The 26,739-nt window shown below is 44.3% G+C and overlaps 1 protein-coding gene across 3 annotated transcripts in view; it reads left to right on the top strand.

Moving 5' to 3' along the window:
- Nucleotides 1-26,739, top strand: part of scube1 (signal peptide, CUB domain, EGF-like 1) — a 135,767-nt gene that overhangs the window by 87,562 nt on the left and 21,466 nt on the right. For all 3 annotated transcript variants that reach the window (XM_030046179.1, XM_030046180.1, XM_030046178.1), the window contains 2 exons: nucleotides 1,218-1,334; nucleotides 22,285-22,407. In XM_030046179.1, the coding sequence (XP_029902039.1) occupies nucleotides 1,218-1,334; nucleotides 22,285-22,407 (240 nt within the window). The remainder of the gene's footprint in view (nucleotides 1-1,217; nucleotides 1,335-22,284; nucleotides 22,408-26,739) is intronic.

The following is a 26,739-nucleotide window of genomic DNA, read 5'->3' as shown; positions in this document are numbered from 1 at the left end:
GTGAAAATTAGCTAGAAACAAGAAACAAATTTTGCCAATGAAACAAGCAAATTTTCACATGAAACAAGTGAAAATTGTCTAAAAACAATTTACTTCTGAGGTGATCATGTCTTATTTTAAGTGTAATGAGATATTTTGACTAGGATTAAGACATTTTTGACTTGAAATAAGACAAATAATCTTGGTAAGATTTTGAGTTTTTGCAGTGTGAAAATCAGCTCCGAGGTTTTCACATGACAACAGTGATACGTGTGGGCCTCCAAGACTATTTCGCCAATCGCTGTGAACGGAGACGGCTTTCCCTGGAATTACAAACCCGCCGAGAGCAGAGCCGTTCCTATGCAAAATTTCCTTATTAGATCTCAGTTTTATTGAATCCCCTTCAACAAACACGAATCAACGTCAGGTTTCAGCCTCCTCAGCACTTCTTGAGGCCCATTGGGAAAGTGCGAGCGGAGCTTTGCTAAAGCAACAGCGGCTGTGCAGGTGAGCTAGAGTTACCATTAGCGCCTGTTTGTTTTGGAATCAGCTCAGGCAATATTCACAAGTCCGAGCAAACCTTATCTGCGCCACGTACAAGAACATTTTTCTGGGGTAAAATATACACGTTGGCTCCAGACTCACTCAGCCCTGCACTAACTTCATTTTTCCCTTCTCTCTACTCACCTTAACCTACCTTTTGTTTTGTTTTAACGAATGTTTTCTTGTCACTTTTGGAAACAGGAGGCGCCTTCAGGTCAAGGAGTTCTTCACCTTCTCTTGTCAGCAGAAAGTTGTACTTTGTGTGTGTCCACTCGCTGGAATAATCTGCACTGTGATCCAAAAAAATATGACTTTGCCTGGACGAAAACTGACTGTATTTTACTGCATTTGACATGTCTCGTATCCTGTGACGCTTTTCTAATGGAAAACTGGATTGTCATGATGTGTTTTCTTTTACTTTGTGCACTGAGAAAGCTACATATACCTTAAGAAGACATAATGGATTATTATAGCCTTAACCCTGTACCATGCTGTTGTCCTATTGTGTATTCTTCTAGTGCATGTAGCTTCGTCTCAACCCACATCACATTCAGTGTCTATAGTCTCTCTGTCATGGTCAGACTGTATGTCAGAAGAAAGGGGTAGCAGCTTAACGTCCCCCCCTCCCCTCCCCCTCCTTCTCCTTCTCTTTCTCTTTTTCCACCTCTGTCCCGCTGCATGTTGTGTGTCTGCAGAAACCTGCGCCGTGAACAATGGCGGCTGCGACCGGACATGCAAAGACACGGCCACAGGGGTGCGCTGCAGCTGCCCCGTGGGATTCACCCTGCAGCCCGACGGCAAAACCTGCAAAGGTCAGTGCATGTGTGTGTCAGAGTGCGTGGGCATGTGTATGTGTTTGTGTGTGTGTGACATTTGTGTAGTGATGTTTTCAGAGTCAAATCCCGTGTTGCTGGAGTCGAGTTTTTGGACTCTCATTAAGTGACGCCCTGTTTCTGCCCAGTGGCATGTCTGTGTTTAACGTTCAAATGCAGAGAGACTGATGCCAGAACCAAGAGACGACACATTAGTTAGTTTAAATATATGATGGAATATGTATGAATAAATTGGATTTTTTTTTTTTAATTCTTGCTTTTAATAGACTCTGTTCACAGGCAGTTTGTTACAATTTATCCAAGGTTTTCAGCTTAATTTTTTTTTTTTTTTTTTTTTTTTTTACTTCTAAAAAAAAGTAGTAGCACTCACAAGCTCAGTTTGCACTGCAAAAACTCAAAATCTTACCAAGAATATTTGTCTTATTTCTAGTCAAAATATCTCATTACACTTAAAATAAGACATGATCACCTCAGAAATAACTTGTTTTTAGACAATTTTCACTTGTTTCAAGTGAATTTTCACTTTTTCCACTGGCAAATTTTGCCAATGAAACAAGCAAATTTTCAAGTAAAAATTCCCTTGAAACAAGTGAAAATTGTCTAAAAACAAGTTACTTCTGAGGTGATCATGTCTTATTTTAAGTGTAATGAGATATTTTGACTAGAAATAAGACATTTTGACTAGAAATGAGACAAATATTCTTGGTAAGATTTTGAGTTTTTGCAGTGTGCATTTGCAATGATGCTATTATGAGGCTATTATGCCCACAACAATGGGATTTAACAGATTTAATTAGTGTTATTTATCTCACTGCAGCTCAAACTTGCTACTCGAGATGCTTTTATGTGACTTACCACCCGGCTCATGTGTGAAATCGTGCCAGTTCCACTTTGAAATTCAGTGCCTGACAACTGAAACCATCATGGCTCTAAACTAAAACCGAAAAAGTCGACTCGTGGTGATTTCTTTGGAGGTCAGCTCTCCCCCGACTCTTCATGTGGACCTGTTCTGTGTTTCTTGCGGCTGGAGAGCTGAGAGGCCTGGTGAGGTTCATGCAGAGCTGCTATTGTAACGCTATAAAGGTCAAAGGTACGTGGCTGCCGCTCACTGAGCCGTCACGAGCCGGCCTGGCCCACCTGAGGCTGGTATGGCCGGCATGCGAGTGATCCCGAGCCAACCCCAACCCCGCGGGCCGCCTCGCTTCCCCTCGCACGGAGCTCCGGTCGCGGTCACTGGCACTGCCGCCGGTTGTTGTTGTTGTTGATTTTGCCGCTAAGCGTTCCTCCACTTCCGACAGCCGGCCAGTGACGTCGGAGTCTGTGGCCCGAGGCTCAAACCGCCTAACAGATTATTATAGCGCTTCGGCTTTCCTCTAAACAAACAAGCAAGCCGAATGAGGCTGAGCTGCGGGTTCAGGCGGAGGAAAACTCCGTCTTTTACGGGCAGCCGTGCTCCATTCTCCTCGGGGCCGCACAAAGCATCGGGCTTCATGCTGCAGCGAGTGGGTGGAAGGAGGTTTTCTCCATTTGAGCTCTGCTGCGTCAACGTGGTCAGGACCATCCACACATTTAGTAACAAAGAGCAAAAAAAGTCCCAGGAGTCCATAAATATCTATCCAACTTCCTGATTTTTTTTTTTTTTTGTTGCAGCTCATTTTGCACCGTCAACATCCCAGTCATCTCAAAACTTATAAATTGTTCTCTAACTCTGCTTTCTGCTTTCTGCATCTGCATCTCCTCCTTTGTGATCAGTACAGATTTAATAAGAAAAATCAATAAGGAATAATGGCTTTTACTCTCTCATGAAAAGAGTAAATGTCCCTATTATTTCATTGCATTCAGTATGTGTGTGTAATTGTGACTTTTATGGCATAATTATGAGTCCTGGTGAAATATTTCCTCTGAAGTAGACAGAGTGAAGTAACAGAATAAAACAGAAAGTCACTAATTGGTGTCTTAGTGTGAAATAATTAGTAAAGCCACCAATAAAATGCATCGGCAGAATGGATCTTTGACCCATCAGGATACCAATCAGAGGAAAGCAGGACAACGAAGCCATTTCAGATTATTCTATACAAACATTATTTTAATTCCGGATTATTTGAACGTCCGTGCCACCCGTCCCTCTCTCTCTCTCTCTCTCTTCCTCTCTCTCTCTCTGTCTGTATCTGTATGGATGGAGAGGGGCAGCTTTGCCGCCCAACCGAACCCTACATGTGACAAACATGTTCAAGGAGAAGTGGGAGTCGCCATGGCAACGAGGTGCAGGTCACGTGACAACCGGTGATTCTTTCTGTGTCAGAATCCGGGGCGCCTCGTGTGTGAGTGTGCTTTTATAAATCGTATAATGCTGTCTGTGCGAGTGTGCGTGTGTGTGTGTGCCTGCGCTGTGGAGTGTGTGTGTGTGTTTTACGAAATGAGTGTCAGGCGGTTTGAGAATGTGGCATGTAGGTGTGTGAAATCCTGGAGCCGGAGCTGTCTCAGGGCTGGCAGGCAGACGACGCGTCGGCAAACTTTGAGTTGTTTGAACAGTGAGGCCCACGCTGGCCACTGTCTCTCTTCCTCTCTCTCTCTCTTCCTCTCTCTCTCTCTCTCTCTCTCTCTATGTCCGTCTCTCTCTCTCTCTTTGAGCCCTGATGTTCATTTAAATTTCTCTGCACCCCTTTCTATCTTTCCTTCCTCTCTCTCTCTCTCTCTCTCTCTCTCTCTCTCTCTCTCTCTCTCTGATCTGACACACACACACTCATACAGAGACAGCGCCATCCAGCTGCAGATCACGGAAACACAGCGGTGGACCGGTGAATATGCATGCACGGCTATAGCAAAGCCAAAGCAGGGTAAATCAGTCAGCACCATATATGACACTCTCTCTCTCTCTCTCTCTCTCTCTCTCTCTCTCTCTCTCTCTCTCTCTCTCTCTCTCTGCGGTGTGATTACCATTTGAACAAGCTGGACTCTCGTCAGTGACAAGATGTTTACAGACCGGCTGCCAGTGGATTATTTACCCCAACCCTAATGGAGACTCTGTTGCTTTGGATTAACATTTACAGTGTGTGCATCATAAAAAACAATAATAAAAAAAAATAACAGTCACAATCACTTTAAAGTGGGATTCAGGCCAGACAGTCACTCTCGCCCAGTGGAGGTTTTTCTTAAAGAGACCATTGGTGGCTTAGTCATTGCAAATGCTTGCTGCACGGCCATGCTTTGTTCAAACCCACAGAACTTTACTTTAAATTGTGGATTATTAGTGGAGATCCCGAGGTTTCCAAAGATGCCAAATATGTCCTGCTGAATTCCAGGGAAATGTGTCTAATAAAGTGATGCATATTTGATGTGATGCTGCAGCCATAAAACAATGGCATCTTGGGTTCGATGTAGGTGAAGCATTAATGACGTGTAGCTTTAATGCAACCAGCAGATATCAGAATATGTATCTGATATGGACTGAATTTACATGGACTTGAGTTTTCCTGCTTATGAGGCTTATCCCAGGTCTATGGGATAAGCACAGAGAAACATGGTTATTCGTATTTGTGTATACATGGCACAAACTAGTACTCTGGTTACTGATCGCTGTATTGTTTTTTTGCGCAGGTAAATGTGATGTTTACAAAAACCAACCTGCAATTTTGAAATCTGATATTCCATTATAACGGCTAACCTTAAATTAGTTTGACTGTGGCCGCTGAAAATGAGAGCACTTTGGCTTACAGTGAGCTCAGCGCTCTTGAATGCCAACAATGCTGTTTTTTGTTTTTTTTTTTACTGCTGATGCTGTATTTTGTATTTATTTTTACTGTAAGGCGACCTTGAGTCCCATGAAAGGCACCATAACAAATAAAATGTATTATTATTATTATTATTATTATTATTATTATTATTATCAACAACGCGTTTCGGATTTGGCTTATCCACCTTATTGCCAGCAATGGGAGAAGAGAGCAACAGGAAATGTTAAACATGGCGTCCACTTTGAGGGGTGTCAGGCTGTCAGGACAAGGGGAGCAGAGGATGAAGATGCGTAGAAGAAGATATGTTGTTATGATGGAGATGAAAATTTTTTAAAATTAAATTTGAAAGCTGCTGGATCAGAGCCACTTCTTTTGTTTTGACTGTTGGCCGTGTCGTGACGTTTCTTTGTGACCCGACTTCCTCCACCGCACATTTTGGGAAACTGGTGTCCTGTAGTCTGTTTACAGCAGGTCAGCATGTCGATGCTCTCTCCCATCTAAACTGCCGAGTATATTTCATTCTTTCATCAACGAAAGATAAAAAAAAACAACTAATTGCTATGGCCATTGTATGCATTTCCGTTACGTCACCTGGCTGAGGCTGCATCTGTGCAGGTAGGCGGCAGGGTTCAGAAACCAGGATAGGATGTGTACATGCAGCAGTATCCCGGTTTCTTTCAGAGTGCTCCAGCTAGTATGATCAGGTTTCTCAAAACATGGGTAAGGCCTTATTCGGGTTTCTGAAACGGGGTATGAGGCACAAACGCGAAAATGGGATACTTCAAAAACCCGATCATGACCAGGATACTCAGGCTCACAGCTCGAGGGGGTTCATGGATTTGCTTTGTGTGCATTTAGCAAATGAAAACAAAGTCCCCATGTTCGTTACGCTCTCTCATGCCGGAGCCGTCTTTGAGCCCGACCGTCTGAACCCCGCGGTCTTACAGCTTCTGCCGCCACGGCTGGAATGGTGGGGATCCGGTGTTGCATGCTGGGAGAACATCTCGGCTGTCGCTCTGATGTCGAGTTCAAACCCGGCAGCTTGCGCGGACACTTCCACTCTGTCTCCCGAGGTGATTTGTGGCCCTGACAGAACCCAGCATTTACGGTGGTGGAAAAATGAAGCCCTCTGTTCTCTCCCGTTCTGTTTGCGGGGCCGAGTTGAGCGGGGGAAGATGGATAGGGGCGCAGTCCGGCCTGCCCCGCCCACATAATTTGGCTGCGGATCAGCCCCCGGGCTCCATAAATCCCCGGGTGGGGATCAGCACTGAGGGGAGCTGAGAGACACGGAGCAGGCGGCGCACATCGATCAGCGTCTATCAGCCGGGCACTGAGCAGGAAACCACGCCACCTGACACGGCACACACACTGACTCCAACACGCAACGTCTCAAAACACACACACACACACACACACACATCGAGTGTCGTTTTGAAGTGTGCTTGGTGTTGGATACCTGCTTTGTTACTTCTGCCGCTGGCGGGTACAAACGCCATCATGCATTTGATGGATGGCAAAGAATAAGCACATTTTCACAATGCAATATTACAGTGGGGGTCATAATCTCAACATTAACTAGCTGGCAATTAAAATGATATTTTTCTTCATGTGAAACACTTCATTTCCAGTTATAAAACCACGAGGCATTTCAATATTTTCACCCCAAATTGTTTATCCATTAAATCAGCATGTGCAAACACAACTTTTTTTCTTCTGAAATTGCCATGAAGTTGCCAGTCATAGTACTCTGTAAGATTTAATTGCATCTTATTCAATCCAAAGCATTTCATATCAATTCAGACCAAAGTCAGGGCAGTTCTATGTATTCCTTTCTTTCAGCAGATTGATGCGATTGAATCACAGAATTTATGCGTCAACATTTCATCCCTATATTTTAGCATATCAAGAGGGAAGAAGAGTTTCATTGGCATCTGTTTCCTGCTGAAAAACACCAGCAAACTGTATCCTTCCGCCTCTAATTTGTATTTGTTGTTGGTGTATAAATACAGAGTGCCGGTGTTCTTTGGCAGGAAATAGATCCTAGTGCCCCCCGAGGGCTGCGGGCTATTCCGGGTATCCGTGTCCGTGTTTGTGGAAAAAGCGATCGCTCGGAGTTTTTCACATGCAGGTTTTTGATGGTTTACCTCCACAAGCAAATACCCATCCAGCCCCACTGCGTCAGGGTGAAGGGAGACGAACCGGAAACCCCACCAAATCACACAGAGTGGAAGGGATAGATTGCACCGGGGATATGTGTGAAAATGTTTTTTTTTTTTTTTTTTTATTTCGTTGTTCCGCCACCGCTGATTTCACAAAGAAACAATTCAGGTTGCAGCTTTTCAGTGTTGGCGTTGGTTCTCATACCAAGACACTGCACTGCAAAAAGTCCAAATCTTACCAAGATTATTTGTCTTATTTCAAGTCAAAATGTCTTATTTCTAGTCAAAATATCTCAACAAGTGAAAATTAGCTTGAAACAAGAAACAAATTTTGCCAATGAAACAAGCAAATTTTCACTTGTGTCTTGTTTCAAGGTAATTTTCACTTGTTTTAAGTGAAAATTAGCTTGAAACAAGTGAAAATCATCCAAAAACAAGTTATTTCTGAGGTGATCATGTCTTATTTTAAGTGTAATGAGATATTTTGACTAGAAGTAAGACAAATAATCTTGGTAAGATGTAGACTTTTTGCAGTGTGACTGTCAAAATGCACGCTCTCCATCGTCCGGGCCCTTACGAGCGTCTGTAATTCTCCGTCTTATTCCCAAGCCGTCCTGTCTGACACCGGCTTCCCGTAACCTTGGAAACGGCACACAAAGGTTCGACTGGCTGTCTGGGAGTTTAGCTAATCAATACCTCATGCAGATATGTGTGTGTGTGTGTGTGTGTGTGTATTGTGTGGCGTGTGTTATCGCAGTAAAGTCAGCGGTGCATTGTAGTGCAAAGGCTGCAGGGTAATAGGTGGCACTTAGCGGTTTACTGAACATAGTAGTTAGCGGCGAGGTAAGTGCCACGCTGCGAGGTGGTCTCATCTAATGTGCCACTAAATTGCTCGATCGAGGCAGACACCTCTCTCACCACCTCTCTCTCTCTCTCTCTCTCTCCCCTGTCTCTGGCTCGCCCGGCGCAGCGTGTGCTCTGCAGCCCGGGCGGCGTGCCCTGTCATGTCTGTCTATCATAATCATTTCAATATAAACTATGTGGGGCATGTTTAAAACCCACCCGTCTGATAAACGCCCTTTCATCTGCGCTGACAGACGAGACGGTTCAGCCTCGCGCGATGACAGACGCGCCAACCCGGGGAGGCGTTTTGCAGCGCGGGGCTCTCGTGCCGACAACCGGGCGAGAGAGGGGGGCGAGAGATGGAGAGAGAGAGAGAGAGAGAGAGAGAGAGAGAGAGAGGAGGAAGAAGAAGAAGTCATTGTGAACAGTTTCCAGATGTTTGATTAGAAGGTGTGCATTGGAGGGTGGATGAGTTATGTGTTTGTGTGTGTGTGTGTGTGTGTGTGTGTGTGCATGTGTGTGAGTGAGTGTGTTTGTTTGTGTGCACTTCTGCTTCTGTTGGTTAATTAACACACAATTACATGTTAGTCTGCGTTTGTGTTTGAGCAAATACATGCAGGCTCACAGAAGGCTCAGTGTATGAGTGTGTGTGTGTGTGTGTGTGTGTGTGCGCGTGTGTGTGTGTGTGTATTGTGTGTGGTCGGTGTACTGGTGTACAGTACACGGTGTGTGTATTGGCACCTGAGACACGTCCCCACTGGCCTGCATTCCTCCTCTTCCAGAAAAGGGCTGAAAACACACACACACACTCACACACTTTCACACACACACACACACACACACACACACACACACACACACACATGCATGCAACTTGATCAGCCTGAGACACAATGACACACGGCATCCAGTTATGAGGACATTAATAGCTTTGTCATGAAACAACAACTTAACTTCACATGTGCACACACACACTCTGTCTCTCTCCCTGTCCTTCTCTCTCTCTCTCTCTCACACACACACACTCACACACACACACACACACACACACACACACACACACACACAACTCTGTAAAAGTGATAAACAATAAACAGGACATTTTATAACCTCTCTTCTTGTCCTTCTTGTCCCTAAAAACATAAGTAAGCTACCACTTCCTCATTTATTTACATACTTACTTACTCAATACTCTTTTATATAATAGTTTTATATAATAATGTGCTGTAGCAAACCATATTCATAATATTTGAACCATAATAACATTGCTTGGTAACTTATTAACACACTGTTGCACTTAACTTACAACTTACCCACATGGTTATGTACTAATTTACTTAATAACCCAATAAAGTCCTTATTTACTGACTTCTGAGTTATTTGCCTACTCACTTTCACTAATTTAATCGCTTATTTACTTACTTATTTACTCCGTCATGTGCTTATGTACTCGTTTACTTAGTGATAACACTTGTAAAGCCGCTTTGCTTCCAACGTCTCTAATGAGAAGTGCGTTGTAAAGAAAATGCAGGCGATTACTGCTGTTATTACCCTCATCAAAGGAAATTAGACCCGAATCCTTAGACGAGGGGATTCATCCACATTTATATTATATTATAGTTATATTGGGTAAAATTCACAGATGATGCATGCTGTCATTCAGACATGCTGTAGTTGTGTGGTTGTGGTGTTATTAGTGTTACTAGCATCATCTGCATTAGTCGTATTTTTAGCATCGCCGTCCTTCTTTGCAGCCACACAGGAGCTGCAGATGGATCCCGGGACTCTCTCGGCTCACCCGTGTCAGGCCGGCTAATCTTGTCCAAACACCGCCGTCGCCTTCACCTCACATGACTGCGGTCGGCGGTCGGCGGCCCTCGCTCCGGCCGAGCCCCGGCCCGCGTCGCCGGCTGTTTTATTGTTGTGTAAAACGCCGAGTTTCCCCTTGGCCCAGAGGAGTCCGAGGAGTGTTTGTTATTAAACAAACTCGAGCCTCCGGGGGGGTAAAGCGAATAACGGCCGGGGTTGTGTAATACCACGATAAACACACGCTGGCCCACGCTCCACCGGCCGGCGTGGCCCGGCCAGGAAATCCAGCGCTCCCTCCGAAAAACTAGATCCCCCCCGTGCTCCGCTCGCAATTATTTGTGGAGGTTCGGGTTTCCGCAGATGCATTCCAGTTAATTGCTTTTTACTGCAAATATTTGGTGAAGCTACACGGGTCCCATCCGCCCGCGCGCCGCGCGCCCGAGACCCTGGAGGTACAAGCCGCACATTCCTCGAAACAAACCTAAATGCGGCTCATGTGACAACACGGGTGTTTTCCTCCCAGTTTGTTTCGTTTCAGCCTCGTCCTCTTGGTTTTTGTTTTGAGGAGCGACGCAGACGGACGCGGCTTCTTATGTAACAGGTGACCCGGGACGCCGGAGGTCAGAGGCGAGGGGTCAAGGTTCACCCGCCGCTCTCTCTCTCTCTCTCTCTCTCTCTCTCTCATTAGTGGCGGTTTGTTGGGCTGGTTGATCTTAATCAGGCGCCGAGCCTCGCAGCAGCAGCAGCACGGACTTTCTTGCGGTGTTGGGTTTCTCACTCCAAACACTGGTCCTCTCAACACGGCCCCCGAGGCTCGCGGAGGAGCAGGCGAGGAGGCGCAGCGCTTGTTTCCCTTGGCCCGGCTGCATGTTAGCTCGTCCTCTCGCTTTGGCCCGCGGCCTTCTCCGCTCCTCCGCCGCCGCGGCGTATGTGAAGAATTCATTTCCAAAATATCTCCCTCATTCCCCCGACGTTCATCATTCCCGTGTCCGGCGTGTCTCATAGAGCAGCCATTGTTGCAAAAGTGGAACCGAGGTTGCCTGCTGCTATCCTGAAAAACATTCCATAATTAGTTTTGCTTTCGTGCGATCAGTCATTCGGTCCTTGGGAATGACCTTATTAGGATGAACCTCTTCCATTCGCTCTCGGTCACAATAAGTTTGATCCCGATGCATGTCCACTCGTGCATTAATATAAACGAAGGGCTTAAAACCAAATGTCAGACGTGTTTTGTTTTCATCCCGTGTGCTTTAACGAGCTGGACATCGTGTCCACCGAAAAAAAAGAAATTAATTTCCTGGTTCCCTTTTCTCATAATGCCTATTTATAGTCTCAGAACTTTCATTAACTGGGTTCAGTTGGAAATAAGCTGTTTTTGCCAGCTTTTTTATGTCTTTATTTTGGTTGTTAAATCGGTCTTAAATCAAATTCCAGGTAGCATTAAAAAGGTCTTAAAACGTCTTAAATTTGGCTTTGTGAAACCTGCAGATCCCCTGTCATACGCAGGCAGACAGGCAGACAGTCAGACAGCCAGTCAGCCAGTAACTGATTTTAACGGTCTGGTAATGCTGTGTGATATTCAGAGAGCGGCTCTTGGCACAGGATGGAACTATTGATCTAAGGCCAGAGCGAGATATTGATCGTCTAGCGTAAATGTCAGGGATGGATCCCAGGAGACGGCTCACCCATGTGTGTGTGTGTGTGAGTGTGTGTGTGTGTGTTTGCACGTGAACGCACCCTCATGTGTGCAAGCCTCGCACGGTGAAAGTGACAAATCGCTGCTCGCTGTGCGCGGCAGACGGAGATGGAAAGATTTAGGGATTTGTGCGAGAAACAATTGTGACATTTATGGGCGGAGAGGCATCAGGACGGACAAGAGGCAGAAAATCCTCGGCGTGATTCCCCCCCGCCTCCTCGCGCTTTTATCGGCTCATCATCGCCGTCCATGTGCAGGCATGTGTGGAGTCTTAATTAGCGGCGCCCTCGTTAACAAACGCCAACGGCCATGAGTCCTCTGGCAGCCCAGATGTGTGTGTGTGTGAGTGTAAGTGTGTGAGTGTGTGTGTGTGTGTGTGACGACACCAAGATGCCCAATCATGTGGACACAGTGATTTTAATCATAACTGCTTCTCCTACTCTCTTCTCCTACACTCTGTGCATCCACTCTATATCTATCCAAGACAAATTATTCAGTAAAATAAATGTTTTTTTGCTTTTTGCAGCCAGAAGTTACAACCAGTTGGTTAAAAGTAAGACTGCATCTGATTTCTGACTCACTGTACAATTTAATGTGATTTCAATCCAGCTATTTGAGTTATAATGCTAATTTTGCACCTTACATATAGTGCTGCTTTTTTTCCAACTCTTCTTTTTTAAATTGAAAATGATGCATCCAAATATCTTCCGGTGTCACAGCAGCAGATTTGCACAGGAACAGAAATACACAAAATATACCTAATCAACACCAGAGGAGAGGAATATATATCTTTAGAAAAATAAAGCCAACAAATAACAAAATAAAATTAAAGCTGCAAGCAGCGTTGGTCGGCCCTCGCACCGGTGCCGGTCCGCCACGATGTTTGTGTCATTGAAGTGCAGACAATTTATCCATTTTTCCCATTTGTAAGGGTATTTTTCGGTGCTTTCAGTTGGAAAGAGTTTTGGGCTTTTATTTTGAAAGGCCCAGGATGTCCTAGTGTGTGAGTGACATGAGTACTGGCAGCTGTGTCATGATCAGCCCAAAATGCAGGCACACAGAGAAATCCTCATTCAATCCAATGGAGAAATCGATCAAACCCACCCATTTTTGAGGTAACGCCGCTCGGACATCGTGTGAGTTACAGACTTTATTCAAAGTTTAAACGAGGCACAAGACTCGGCTCTATAAATCTTGTATTTACACGATTTTGCTATCTTGTACCGTTTTTGAATTATGGCAGTTTAAGTTTGACTGTTTTCTCTGCTCCCGCTGAAGGTTTATAATGGGTGTGTATTGCGGAACTGTCCGTTGCCTAGAGTGAGTCACATGACCGGGCAGAGTGCAGAGGAGAGGACACCAGGGTCCAAAATGGTCGAAAAGTCTTGACAGCGGCCACAAACTTGTTCCAATTTAAAAATTAATTTCATATTTTTGTAGGAATTTTCGTCCTCTTTCGTGTGGCATAAGTTTCGAAGCCGTGCGACGTTTACTTTAGACGCCAGGGGCCTAATTAGCGCCAAGTGTGCGCCTCTTTACGCCAAACTCCATGGGAAAGACGACGCCCTCAAAGTCGGCGTTGCCGACTTCGAGGGCTTATAAATCCCAAACGGTTCGAATGATTAATAAACTTTTAGCAACTTTTGTTCAGCACTGTTTCCTCTTTCATGTATTAGCTTTTCGAGCCGCCACGATTTACGGCCTCGGAGGAGATCAATTTTGTTCAACGCGCAATTTCGGGGCCCGACTTTTACTTTGAAAGGCAAATTGCGGACTTCCTGTTGATTTTAGGTCGGGGGGGCGAGCGCGTGAAATGTCGGCCTTGATGAGACCTACGTTTCGGCGCTGGTTTCGTCTTTCTATCACGTTCCTGTGGGCCGCAGCGGCCGCCTTCGTGTGCCTTTTTGTGCCTAGGTGGCGCTAGCGAGCCCATTTTTGCACTTAGGGGCTGCGTTTTTCCATTTTATCGAATTTTTCGCCAGACCTGGGGGGCGTGCCAAATTTGGTGAGTTTTTGAGCATGTTTAGGGGGTCAAATTAAGTGTCAAAGAGGCGAAATAATAATAATAAGAATAAGAAGAAGAAAGAAACGGTACAAAAACAATAGGCCCTCTCTCCGATGGAGGGCGAGGGCCTAATAAAGTAGCCTTACACAAAGAGTATGAGGAAAAAAAAAACTTTGCATAGCCTATAACAGTAATAAAAAGTAATATATACTTAAAGATATCTATAGAATCACTATACACCTTTCACCTTTGAACCTTTGCATAGACTTAGATGTATAATGAAATATATCAGCAAAATATCTATAGAGTAGAATGTGCATATATAGAATAGATGCATAATCCTAAATATAATTTAATTATTATATAGTTTCCATGTGGCAGTGTCTGATGCCCGGCACATGAAGGGTGACTTTGCCGTTCCTCTCTCCATCTTTTCTCTCCTCTCCCAGACTCTCTTGACTTGCCTTTATCTTTTTCCTCTCTCTGCCTCTCTCTCTCTCTCTTTCTCACACACACACTCTTTCTCTCTCTCTCTCTGTCTCTCTCATTTACCAGCTCGCACGCAGTTTATCATTTCAAGATGTGCGGAGGCTTAATGTATTTATTTAAGCTCAAAGCTTATTTAAGGTCCATTAAAGGTAATTATATACCCCATTATAAGGCTCAGCCGTCCCCAGAGTGGCCATTAAGTGTGGGTCGATGTGATGGTTCTGCCAGTGTTTGCGGCTGCCAGAATAATTACGGAGTTTCTCTCTGTCTGTGTTGGGAAAGACTTGGGCAGGGTCGACCCAGGGTGGTATCCACTCTTTTTTTTTTTTTTTTTTTAACGTAGGCATTAGAGCGGAGACAACGTGGGCAGAGGGGGGAATGTTAACGAATGGGGAACGGCTCCGTTTGTGTGTGTGTGTGTGTGTGTGTGTGTGTGTGTGTGTATGTGTGTGTGAGAGAATGTGTGTGTGTGTGTGTCCCCTCCCTGTCGATTTTCCTTGTTTTCATACTGGTCTCCCATTTTTCTCCCGTGATGTCATTTCTCCTGATTTTCTGATTAAGTTTCACCGTCTGCTCATTTACGATATTTGTTACAGGTAGTAGCCCAAAAAAAAAAAAAAAAAAAATCTCTGTGCTCCTACTGATGCTCCTGAAAGGTCAACAAAGCATGTAAACTTAAAAATTAGACAGACATTTACCTCTTGAATGATGCTGCTCCTGCTCAGGCTGCAGTGTTCGATATATCGATATCGTGAATTGAGACTAGACATCATCTGGGATTTTAGATATCGTAATATCAGGATAAGGCATGGAAGTTGCCCTTTTCTGATTTTGAAGGCTGCGTTACAGAAAGTTTCCTGAACTTACCAGACTTTTTCCAGCTGTTCTCGTATTTGTCTTTAGCTGCCTCGTCCTAATATCCAAATTATTAATGACTGTTTATCAAAAATCTCGTGTGTAAATATCTTATGAAAGTCATCCCCGCAATATCATCAGAAAATCAGTATTGAAGTAGTCACAAAAATATTGTATTTATTTATTTATTTGTTTATTTGACAGGGACAGTGCACATTAATAAACATTACTGTAAATGCGCCAGAGTTAGCCAAGAAGCTATTTTTCATCTGTAGTCCCTGGACAGATGTTACGGAGTCACCCTAAAAACAGAATAAAATATGAAAATGAGATTGAAATTACAAAGTTACTGAGACATGCGGAACAATTAATAAAATGAGGAAAAAAAGAAAGAAAGAAGAAGAAAAACAATGAAGAAGAAAGAACATATATAATATAAATAAAAAAAAAAAACATCAATTCAGGACATTCTTAAAACATGCAACACAGAGACTCATAATACGAAATATGCAAGACAATAAATACATGAAGAAATTAATGTTAATAGAAAAGCAGATTGAATAAGACCACATTGTGATATTTGATTTTGCCCTTCATACTCAGCCTGAGTTCCTGCTGTTCAGCTTTGTAAATTCAATAAAAAAAATAAAAAATAAAAAAAAATACAGCAAGGGCAAGTATAGTGCTTATAAAGATAGATATTGAATGTTTAATCCATCAATCAATCAATCAATCAACCAATATTTTGTATAGCTGCATTCGTTTTAATGTGCTTTAAATATTTCTAAGTAATTTTTTTGAAGTCTCTATGTTTCTGGAGTCTCAGAGTTGGCAAGGTGTGTGTGTGTGTGTGTGTGTGTGTGTGTGTGTGCAACCTGAAGGGAGAAAGGCAGCCGTCCCTCCTGCTGCCTCGCAGATAGAGATCGGCCCCACCAGCCAGAGAAACGAAGAGGAAAACAGCCGTGATTGATTTGAAAACCGACAGAGCCGGGGACGAGGAGAAAACACAGACAAACGCAGAGAATATATTAAAAAAGAGAGAGAGAGGGAGAGAGAGAGAAGTGGAAAGAGAGAGGTGGATGAAAGTCACGAGAAGGTAACGGACTGACGCAGCGGAGACGCAGAGAACGAGAGAGGGGCCAATCAATCTAAATGCGTCTCTGGCTGCATGACGTCAGCGGCTCGGGATGTCAGACAGACACTTAAGTGCATTTGAACGCCCTTACCTGTCCCGTCCTCCTTTAACCGAAAAAAAAAAAAAAAAAAAAAAAAAAAGCCCAAAAGCCTCATTCTCTCACTCTCCGCCAAGGGGAAATCCATTTTAGCCGAGCCAGATGGAGGGACAATCCCTTTAAAAGGCCGCTGACAGGGCACAGCGGGACATATTTACTACATTTTTGCCGAGGCGCGCGGCCAGCTCGTTGTGGATTCCTGTCTCGGCTCCATATTTAGATGAAGAGTTCATTCAGCAGAGGCTCCCCGAGGATACGGGGCGAGAGAGGAGCAGGCCGGGGGAAGCGGAGTCTGCCTCTGGTGGAAAAACACAGTGGCTGAGGTTACTGGCTGTTTTATACGACCTCATATAGGTTTGGGTTTTTAATTAAACTGTCTTGGCCCGGCATGCGGCCGACAGCCGAGGCCAGCACAGGAGCTGAACATCGTCTCCTCTTCCTCCCGACAGTTTTCTGTTTCAGCTGTTTCTATCACGGTTTCTCTCCCGTCTCTTTCCCTTTCGCTCCCTTTTCTCCGTCCTCTCTCCTCGCTTCCTCCTTCCTGTTTTCTCCCCACTCTTTCCATCCTCCTTTACTACTTTTCTCTACTTTTCTCCCTCCTCTCCGTTCACTTTCCCTCCGCTCTCCCTCCTCACTGCAAAAAAAAAATCTGTCTTAACAAGTCACATAAGCTCCCCGTCCCCGTCAACCAAATGGGACGGTCTAGCCTTCGGAGTATTTCCTGGTCGGTCAGGTAACCGCCGTTCCCATGACAACAAACTCCGGAGACAGAAAGATAACATTTTTTTTTCCGTCAGACGAGACAGAACAGTAAAGAAAGGAGTTTTGGTTTAACATATATGGCGTTGGATGTTCAAATGAGTAAAAGCCGAATATTTTATAATAGTGAAATCTGAATTTAGATGCCGCCGTCACCATTTCAGTTCACTTTTTTCGACTGAGCAGCAGCACGCAAAGCATCTTGGGATACAGGAGCCCGGGAAGGATAGTCGAATCGGCTACCGACGGCTGAAAAGGAGGACGCATTCGAAGTGCGAATTTGAAGGATCCTTCGACTTTGGATGAATTGGGACAGGCCTTCGCGCAGTGTTGTGACGTAACTGGTCTTCAAATGCCGACTTCGAAGGATGCAGACCCTGAATTGGGACACAGCTTTAGTCTCATATTCGATGTTAAATTCTTGTTTTTCCTCAAAAATCTTTTTTTTTTTTTTTTTCAAAATTCAAAAATCAGCATCAAGTGTCGCTTTCTTGATCCTCATGGGCTGATCTGCCTCAGTCTGACTTGTTTCAATATATTTATATTTGTTACCAGAAGAATTGGGACAAATGGGATTATCTCGTCCCATTAGCAGATTTTCTCACTCGTTTCAGGAAAAAAATTAAGATCTTCTGTGAAACTAGATGTCTTCAGAAATTAAGAGAATTTTTTTTACAGTGCATGCTCTCACCCATTTCTCCCTTTTCTTTCTTTCTTTCTGTCTCCATTTTCCACCTTTACTTCTTTTCTTCCTCTCCCCTCTCTCCTGCCACTCTCCTCTCCATCCTTTCAGTTTCCTCCTTCTCTCCCTCCTCCCTCTCCCTCCTCCCTCCTCTCCCTGCTGTATTCCTGTCTTGCTTGACTTATTCCCTGGCTCAAAGGCTTAGGTGTTAATCCCTCACAGTTTTCATCACTTAGAGCACCAATCAAAAAGGGTTTAGCCCGTGTAATCTGCCAGACTATTCTCCTCTCCTCTCTCCTCTCCTCTCCTCTCCTCTCCCCTCCTCTTTCTCTTTTCCATCCTGCTCCTCTCAAATCTCTCTCTCTCTCTCTTTTGCTCCACGTCCTTATTTATCAGTAAACTTTTAGCTCCTCAGGTGTGGCAGTGATATACGAGTCACTAAACGTTCCACTGAGTCTTCATTTTTATCTAAACTCTAATGAGAATCTGCCAGCAGAGTAATGATCAGACAATCAGATCATTTCACGTCTTTCTGATGTGAATCAACTTGTTTCGACCTGTTTTCCACGAGTGAGACGATCTGCCTTAGTTCAAGAGGTTGTCACTTGTTTCAGTAACTTTATCAAACTCAGGTAAAACTTTACAGGGATCGTGTCACATTTGCAGGAAAATATGTCTTTAAGTCTCATTGTTAAACGAAATGACTTGCAGGTTTTTTGTCTGTTTACTCCAAACAAACCGGAAACATAAAAGGCATCACTTCCTGTGCAGCAGGAAAGCGCCACCAGACAGATTTCGAGCAGCAGATGAAAAGAGCTTGCATGATTTGGATGGATGTTGAACATCAGTGTTACAGATTGTGACTTCAGGGTAAAACGACGGACGTGTTTTTGCAGCGTGGGTTCAGTCGAGGGCACCGGAGCCGGGACGGGGAGAGGGAAGGAGGCCGAGAGGGCGTGGCGACGAGGCGGAGGCTTGTGTGAAACCAGATCCGCCTGCAGGCTCGCGCTTGGCATTCAACACACAGCCTCGGGGCGGACGGCACTCGCTTGATTATTTCTGAATCTGTGTCTCGGATCGCCCCCGCCACACCTGGGCTGGAGCTCAGGTATCCGGTCTTCATTCCCGAAGGATTCAGGAGACACTTTTGAGACTGAGGGGATCAAGGGGAGCGCTGATAAAGCTCAAATTATGCTCTCTGTTAATGTGTAAAGTAATGTGTTACTCGCGTTTGTGTGATGCCTCCACAAACATAAACTTTACAAACGAGCCAAAATTGAGATACTGCCAAAGGGCCCTAATTAATGAAATCCAAAAGCCAAAAGATAAACACTGGCGAATTAGAAACTCCTCAAACATTGTGCAAGATACCGCAGACGTGCATGTCTAGATAACTGAGAAACACTGAATACTTTAGAGGAGGGGACACATATTAACCATTAATCACTTGCCTATATATTAACATGTATATTAGTGATGTGTTGATTCTCCATTAGTCATTACAAACCACTTGTTAGCACGTTGTTGCTCATGATTTGGACCCTTATGATTCGAAAGGTACAACTTCCTCACCTGACTGCTAATAAATAGCTAATAAGTGGCTTATAATGAGCCGATATGCGACAAATGTGCATGTTAACATGTTGTTGTCAAAGCACAAATTGTCGGTGGTGTTCCTCAAGGTCTTGGTGTCCTAATGTGGTGTTTTGGAGGGATTTTCTGACCATTTTTTTTTTTTATTTTCAAGTGGTCAAAAATGGTTAAAGTTTGCACCAAATCTGTGTAACAAATGGCATCAACCCAAAAAATTGCTGCAACACCTTATGACACATGAACATGGGAATGGCTATCATATGCTATTATCACAATGTTTTAACCTTTATACCAAATATATAGTATACAGTTGTCCCTCGCTATAACGTGGTTCACCTTTCGCGGACTCGCAGTTTCGCGGATTTTTTTTAGTGCAATTTCGCATGCTTTTTTTTTTTTTTTTTTTACTGGACTTTTCTACGAAGGTTTGAACTTTGAGAGTGTTTAAACAAGAGAGAAAAGTGAGAAAATGTTAATGCCTGTCTGAGAAAAGTGTATAAAGTGTGTCGTGAGGGGTTTTACAGCCTTAAAACATCTATAATAATTGTAAAAAATAAAGCGGACTACTTCGCGGATTTCGCCTATTGCAGGTTATTTTTTAGAACGTAAGTCCCGCGATAAACGAGGGACCACTGTATACCAAAAAAATGGACCCCTAACCAAAACACAAAGTTTATTACAGATTTATGACCATATCATAAATTGACACAGTGCTGAGCTGCAATTCAAATCAATCTTTAGTTTCCCAGCTTTCAGATGTTGTATCCCCTCCCTCTCCACCCACCGCTCCCACAAGTGGGTTTAAAGAAAGGGCCAGGATGGTAAGGGGTTAATTGATTAATGGTTATCAGTGGATGATGACCTTTTTCTATTCGCGCTGCAGCTGCTGAAACCACGAAAAGCAGCCATGCTGGTCGTCTGTTGCGGCTCTCAAAGTCAAATCGATTTCAGTGCATCACACTGAGGCAGTCTGACGCCCTGCAGTACCTCGTTCACACGTGCAGTCTTTCCCCGAAATGCTCAGCAACACTTCCTGCGTGGGGTTGTGTGTGAATGGTTTCCCCACCTGATGACCTAGAAACATTTCAGGGAAAACGCTGGTCAGGCTGTGTTGTTCATGACAGCGGTAACATCGCAGGGGAAGGGCGCATAAAGGGTTACATCCATCTGATGAACACTCTCATGTGCGGCGAGCAAACCAGTCACAAGACTCCATCGGTGAAGGATCTGAGTCTGCGACTTTCTGAACGGTTGCCTTGCCCTGCGGGTGATTGGATAACTGCAAAACAAGTTCTTCTTTTTTTTTTTTTTTCCCAATAATGGCTGGAAACTTGACAGATTCAGAAATAAGGGAGCTCCACTCAGTCCGCACAGAGGATGAAACTGATAAGGCAGCCATCTGGAACGGTTAGAGATGCTGCAGTGTACCAGAAAATAAAAGAAATTCTGTGTGAGTGCGGCATAATGAGGCAAAGGAGCCAAGTCTTAAACCCCTCGCCCCGCGTTTTCCAGCGTTTCCACGGCATGTGAGAAAAGGTGCAAGACGGAAATGTTCCCGAATGTAGATTATCCCAGTAACGTATCGGGAACTATATGTGAAAGTGTGAGTGGGAATTTGAGTGTGTTTCTGTCTTAAAATGAAGTTGGGGGAGATAAGGGGGACAATGACAGTACAGTCATCCCTTTTTGTTGGCCACCCACCCTCCAAATACTCAGTGACTATATTCAAATCGATTCCCAGTAATAGTGTCTCTCTCTGTGTCTCTCTCCCAGCAGCGAGGCTCCATTAGTTCCAAGTAACTGGCGTGTCATGGGATGAGACGGTGGGATCCCTGTGAACAAGCCCCAAGCTAAACCCCCAAAGAGCATGCTCGGCGCTGCGTGCTACAGCCCCGTTAAGCCCATCACACAGAGTTTCTGCCTCTCACATAACAAAACGCACGGCCGCATTTGTATACCGTGCCGTAAAATGCAGCGCATGATTATGGAAAGTCAGGAGGAATGAAAGAACAGCAAAAATCGCATTCAAATGGAAATCGTTTTGTGGCTGACGAATTCCAGCAATGTGAAACAGTCAGTGCATGAAAGACACGTCCACAAGTCACTCGAATCCCGCGGTATAAAAAGCAGTTTCGTGTTCATTTGGAGTTAATCTGTTGCCGATGCTGACGGCAGCGTGTGCGTGACAGCGACCCGGCGAGGCTCCGCTGAAATGGCGCGCTGGTGTTGTGGTCAGGAAGGAGCTAGACGACATTTTACATTTCCAGAGTGTTTGGAAAACATCCCATCAGACAATCCCTGACTCCTTCATGCCATTAAGGACTTTTCTCACCAAGAGCAAACAGATTTTGTGCATATCAGTGGTTCTGTATTTTTCCTGGACCCTGTTGTCTAATGAATTAAATATCTGAGAGTGGTGTTGGTGTATGATTGATCATGGCAGAACTGAGTTTTTGTGTGTACACTGCAAAATATCTCCTTCCCAACAAGTCATTTACTCTCACCCCCAGTGTTAAAGTCTTGTTTTTCTTCAAACAAGGTAAAAATCTGCCAGTGGGATTAGATAATCCCACTTGCTTCCAATGCCAGTCAACTTGTTTCCCGAATTTTCTCGAATCTAGTGACATTTTCTTGATCCTCGTGTGCTGATCTGCCTTATTCTGCCTGGTTGCAGTGTTTTAATACTTGTTTGCGAAAAATTTCCATAAACAAGCATGGGAGACAGTCGGGATTAGCTCATCCCTCTTGCAGGTCTTGTTTTAAGAAAAGCATGATTTTAACACTGAATATGAGACTAAATGACTTGTTCAGATGGAGATTTTTTTTTATCAGTGTATCCATGTGAGAAAGACACTGTGTGACTTGTTCTCAGAATGACTTAAATAAATGTAATCCATTCTTAATGACATATTGAAATTTTTCCTGTTGAAGTTGTTTCTCATCCTGGGTTTGACATGTGGTGCCGTTTTAGAGGATGAACTCATCTGTGCTTCATTAAATATTTAAAAAGGTGGGGGAAAAAAATTGGAAAGAACCGCTTACCTTGTCTCACTCTTTGTTTTTATCCATCCAGACATCGACGAGTGCCAGGAGAACAACGGCGGCTGCGACCATTTCTGCCGCAACACGGTCGGCTCCTTCGAGTGCAGCTGCCAGAAAGGCCACAAGCTGCTCACCGACGAGCGCACCTGCCAAGGTGAGACACCGACAGCTGGCAGTCACACAAAGTCTGATCAAGTCCCCCAAGTACAGATGCACTGATACAGGGCTAAAGTGGAGGATAGATATCAGACATTTTACTCAAAATTAATGTCTGATATCAAAAATCCTGGGTAACATGTCAGAACTATAAACAAACGGGCATGATTTTCTCAATTTTTGGCTCATAGAAGGCACCACAAATGTAGTAGTAGTAGTAGTAGTAGTAGTAGTTCTTCATTCCGAGTAAGTAAAAACAAACAAAAAAAGAAAATAAAAAGTAATCACACAGTAGTGGACAGACATAAAAATAAATAAACATAAAAATGAAAACAACACATAATGAGTTAATTTTACATATCTGGAAAGGAGTGGGAAGAAGTAAAACTTATCTAGTCCCACCCCTCGTCCATAAGTCAATTATATATTATTATCGTTAGGCTTGCTTTTCCATATGAAGCATACATTAATTCATTATTCGGACTAGTTCTGATATTATATCCTAATTACCAATCATATTTATCTTTATATGTAAATAAATTGTTATAAACCTTCATCAAAATTATATCAACTATTTACTGTCACATTAATCTTATCATAATAATCCTAATATTTTTCATCCTTATCTTGGAGTTATCAGTTATGAATACACATATACACACATTCATACATACATGTATACCCACACATATATACATATAGACACATATATACACTTGTATCCACATACACAAACACATGCACATAAAAAAAAACAATTAATAAATAAATCAATGAAAATAAAAAAAATGAATAAATAAAAATAATGAACAGTAAACCTATGGGCACATCAAACACCTTCAAATCAAATGTTGAGTAAAACAAAGATTTTGTGAATAAAAAAGTTCTGACAACCACATATTAGCTGAAATCTTTTTATAAATGCATACATGAACATAAAAAACACATTTGTAGCGAGGATATCGTCAAATTTGGTGCACAAACAGTTGCAAGAAAAATAATCATGATAGCGCTTGACGTTTTAACACAACCCGCAGCACCATCTGCTCGGCTGTGATTCGCTGGTTTGGCAACTCGCTGCTACACAAACTATTGAAAACAGAGACGGTGGAATCTGCTGCACAAACTATTAAATCATGACACTGTTTTTAAATTATCTCAAGTGCTTTTAACTGCAATATGTCTTTTGTTGCATAGCAGCCAACATATCACACTGATACCAGTTACACTGAGCATTGTTACTGGCTTTGAAAAGATATTATTTTAGGAAACACACACCGTAGTCTGAATTATAAAGTATTGGATACAGGGTACAAAGATGATGATGACATTTTACTGTCGAAATGTTGGTGATTTAAGCGTGGAGCTACTTTTTTTCCCTCTTTGCATCGGCGCATCTCTAATCACGAGTCGTGTCATCGGGTTGGAGGATTGCCTGTGGAAAGCTCTAAGCGTGTTCAGAAAATCCTGACTCAGCTGTCTTGGTGTGCACGAAACATGGAGGCGAAACGCGGCAAAAGGCAAAAAAAAAAAACTGTATTCGCCTCTCGCCTTTTCCCTTGCACAACTGCCGCCAACGTGCCCTTGAGCAACGCACTCAACCTCAGCGCGTCCGACGGGGGAGGGTGTCACGGTTTGCGCCGAGAAGCTCCCAGGTGTGAATGTGTGGAAATGAACACATGTGAAGCAGGGCGTTACTGGAAAAGAACATGCACGCTCAGTCAACTTTCCAACGGTGGATAAAAGTTATAAAACACACACAAACACACATGTTCGCGCACACACACACACACACACACACACACAGAGACGTACACCTAGATGATCAGGCAGTGCACCCGTAGCCCAGCCACAAAGTGCTGAGTGGGATCGGCATCCACAGACATGTGCTTGTTGTTCCAGGGTAGCTGACTTCCTCGGCTGGGTGTGTAGTGTACATTTCTATCAAGATGCCTCCATCTAATCTGCGGTTATGTTTGGACGACCAAGGGCAGATTCCTGGTTACAAGTCACAGCAGGCGAGACAGGAGAGCACACAAACACACACACACACACACAAAAAATGATTTTTATTAACAACAAATCCCCGAGGCACTTCTGTCCCTGTACCAAAAACACCAAACAGTGAGCATATGTGTGTGTGTGTGTGTGCAGTTTTGTAAACAGCGCATTTTGTTGTAGCGGGTTTGAATCCTTAATATGACAGTGTTGATGGTGCGCGACCACATCACAGTTCGCCCCGGCGCTTTTACTCCTCGCTCATTATTGCGGCAGCCAATAAGTTGCAGGCCTGTCCCGTCCGCTGACAACTATGTTCAGTATGCTCAGTTGCAACATTACTTTTAACTTGAATATAATGTTTAATTTGTCACTCCTGTCTGTGCTGGTGAGCCTCTCCAGAGAAAATAGCTCCCGGTAATGCGAGGCATGCCAGCATCGTTGGGGCATTTGCCAGGAACGGCTGAGGTTCCATCTCCTCTAAAATGTTCGGGGCGGGCGAGAGAGATAGAGAGATAGATGTGGAAAGAGAGAGAGAGAGAGAAAAGCCTGTCAGCGGTGAGATAAAAGTCAGCCATTACTGTCAAAACAACACTTCATGACGGAGGGTGTGTCTTTGGCGTCCACAAAAAAAAACACATTTCACATCGTCCAAACCAGAAACCCAACAGCTTTTATTCCCTCTTTATTACTTTTACAGTTGCAGCTGTAGGCGGCTTCTGTATGCCCGTCTCAGTTTATGTAAGCTCTGGTTGTGGCCTCGCTCAAAGCAGGCGTGCTATTCCTAAGTCCTCACATGGACAGTTGCCTGGAGTATTTACCCAGCCAACATCCAGGCCTTAACAACTTCCTCCACATGACAAACTCCATTATAACACGTCGTATTTTTAGCCCCCATAAAGTCCCATGGAACATATTGAAATAAACCAGGTGAGCTTGAAATGCTGGCCTCAGTTCCTGATAGGCTAATAATATTTGGTGCCGGACAAGCATACGTAAACACACGCGCCGGCTCGAGCGTGCACACTCGCACACACACGCTGCTCTGAGCCGTCCCGAGACAGTCCGGTCGAGTGTTTCCGGATGAGGTCACTCCAAATGAGCTCTCGTCCCGGGTTCTAGTGCTGAACTTTTGTATTTGTTTACCAGAATCTCCGCTCTGATTCATGCAGCGGCCTCCTAAGTCCCCCCCCCCCCCCGTCTTCGGACCACTCGCCAGCTTCCCAGGATGCAGCGGGCCAAAGCCTCAATATGCTTTCATCAGGCTGATCTGGACTGTGACTAAATCGAGTCATAAGGCCAATCCCAATTCAACCCTTAACCCTACCACTTGCCCCTACCCCTCCGTTTTGCCTAATGATGACTAATGATGACTAATGATGACGTTTCCGGGGATGAAGGGTTGTCCCATTTCATAGGGGAGCATTTCAACCTCTACCCCTTCTAACTTTGTTGCAAGGGGCAAGTGGCACTCGAAAAAGAGGGGAAGGGGTAGGGGTAGGGGTGAAAATAAGAAATGGGATTGGCCCTTGGAGTGTGCCTCTGAAAAAACTCAGTTTGGAGGGCCCTAAAGCCCTAGCACTCCACCCTCCCCCTCCGCCTCAACAAGAATTGGGACATCCCTACCCCTATGCGTGAACGCGCAAAACGGAGGGTAGGGGCAAGTGGTAGGGTTAAGGGGTGAATTGGGATTGGCCCCAAAGCGAGTGCTACGAGAAATCTCCCACACTTCTCACACAATTAACACAAAAATCGATAAAGTCAGCGATTGTTTGTTTGACGTTACACCACTACACCAGCTGGCTAGCATGTTGTGCAGCTAACGTCGGGCTAACTACAACAAAACTTGACTACGGTCTATCATTCACACCTCAAGCTGATTCACCGGCGCTCTCGGGCGTCCAATTAAACAATAAGCCCCGAGAAGCCGTGGGGTTACAGTGATTTTACAACGGCTGAGGGGCGTTCTTATCGGCGGCACGACGCGCAGCGGAGACATCTCCTTACATTCTTCCGATTCGCGATTGACAACCGCAAAAAGATGCCAACAGCCCACGCAAGAGAGATTACCACAGCTGAAGACGTCATTTTGAGATTGAGATTTCCCGGTGTTCAGGAAATCCTTCCTACCCGTAAAGATATCCTACCAAGCCACACTGCGCATGTGTAGAAGCGTATTCTGACAAGGTAATTTCAGTTGTCAGAACGTCCTACCTGCATATATTAATGTAGAAGCATATTCTGACAAGGTTAGGGTTAGGGTTAGGGACAAGGTAACGCATCGGCAGATAAGTCTGTCAGTTCAACCTACGGTAGGACGTTTCGCGGAAGT

The sequence above is a fragment of the Myripristis murdjan genome, chromosome 23 (assembly GCF_902150065.1).
Source record: "Myripristis murdjan chromosome 23, fMyrMur1.1, whole genome shotgun sequence".
NCBI lineage: Eukaryota > Metazoa > Chordata > Actinopteri > Holocentriformes > Holocentridae > Myripristis > Myripristis murdjan.
The sequence above is the reverse complement of the archived record's forward strand: the minus strand, read 5'-3'. Positions and strand labels throughout refer to the sequence as shown.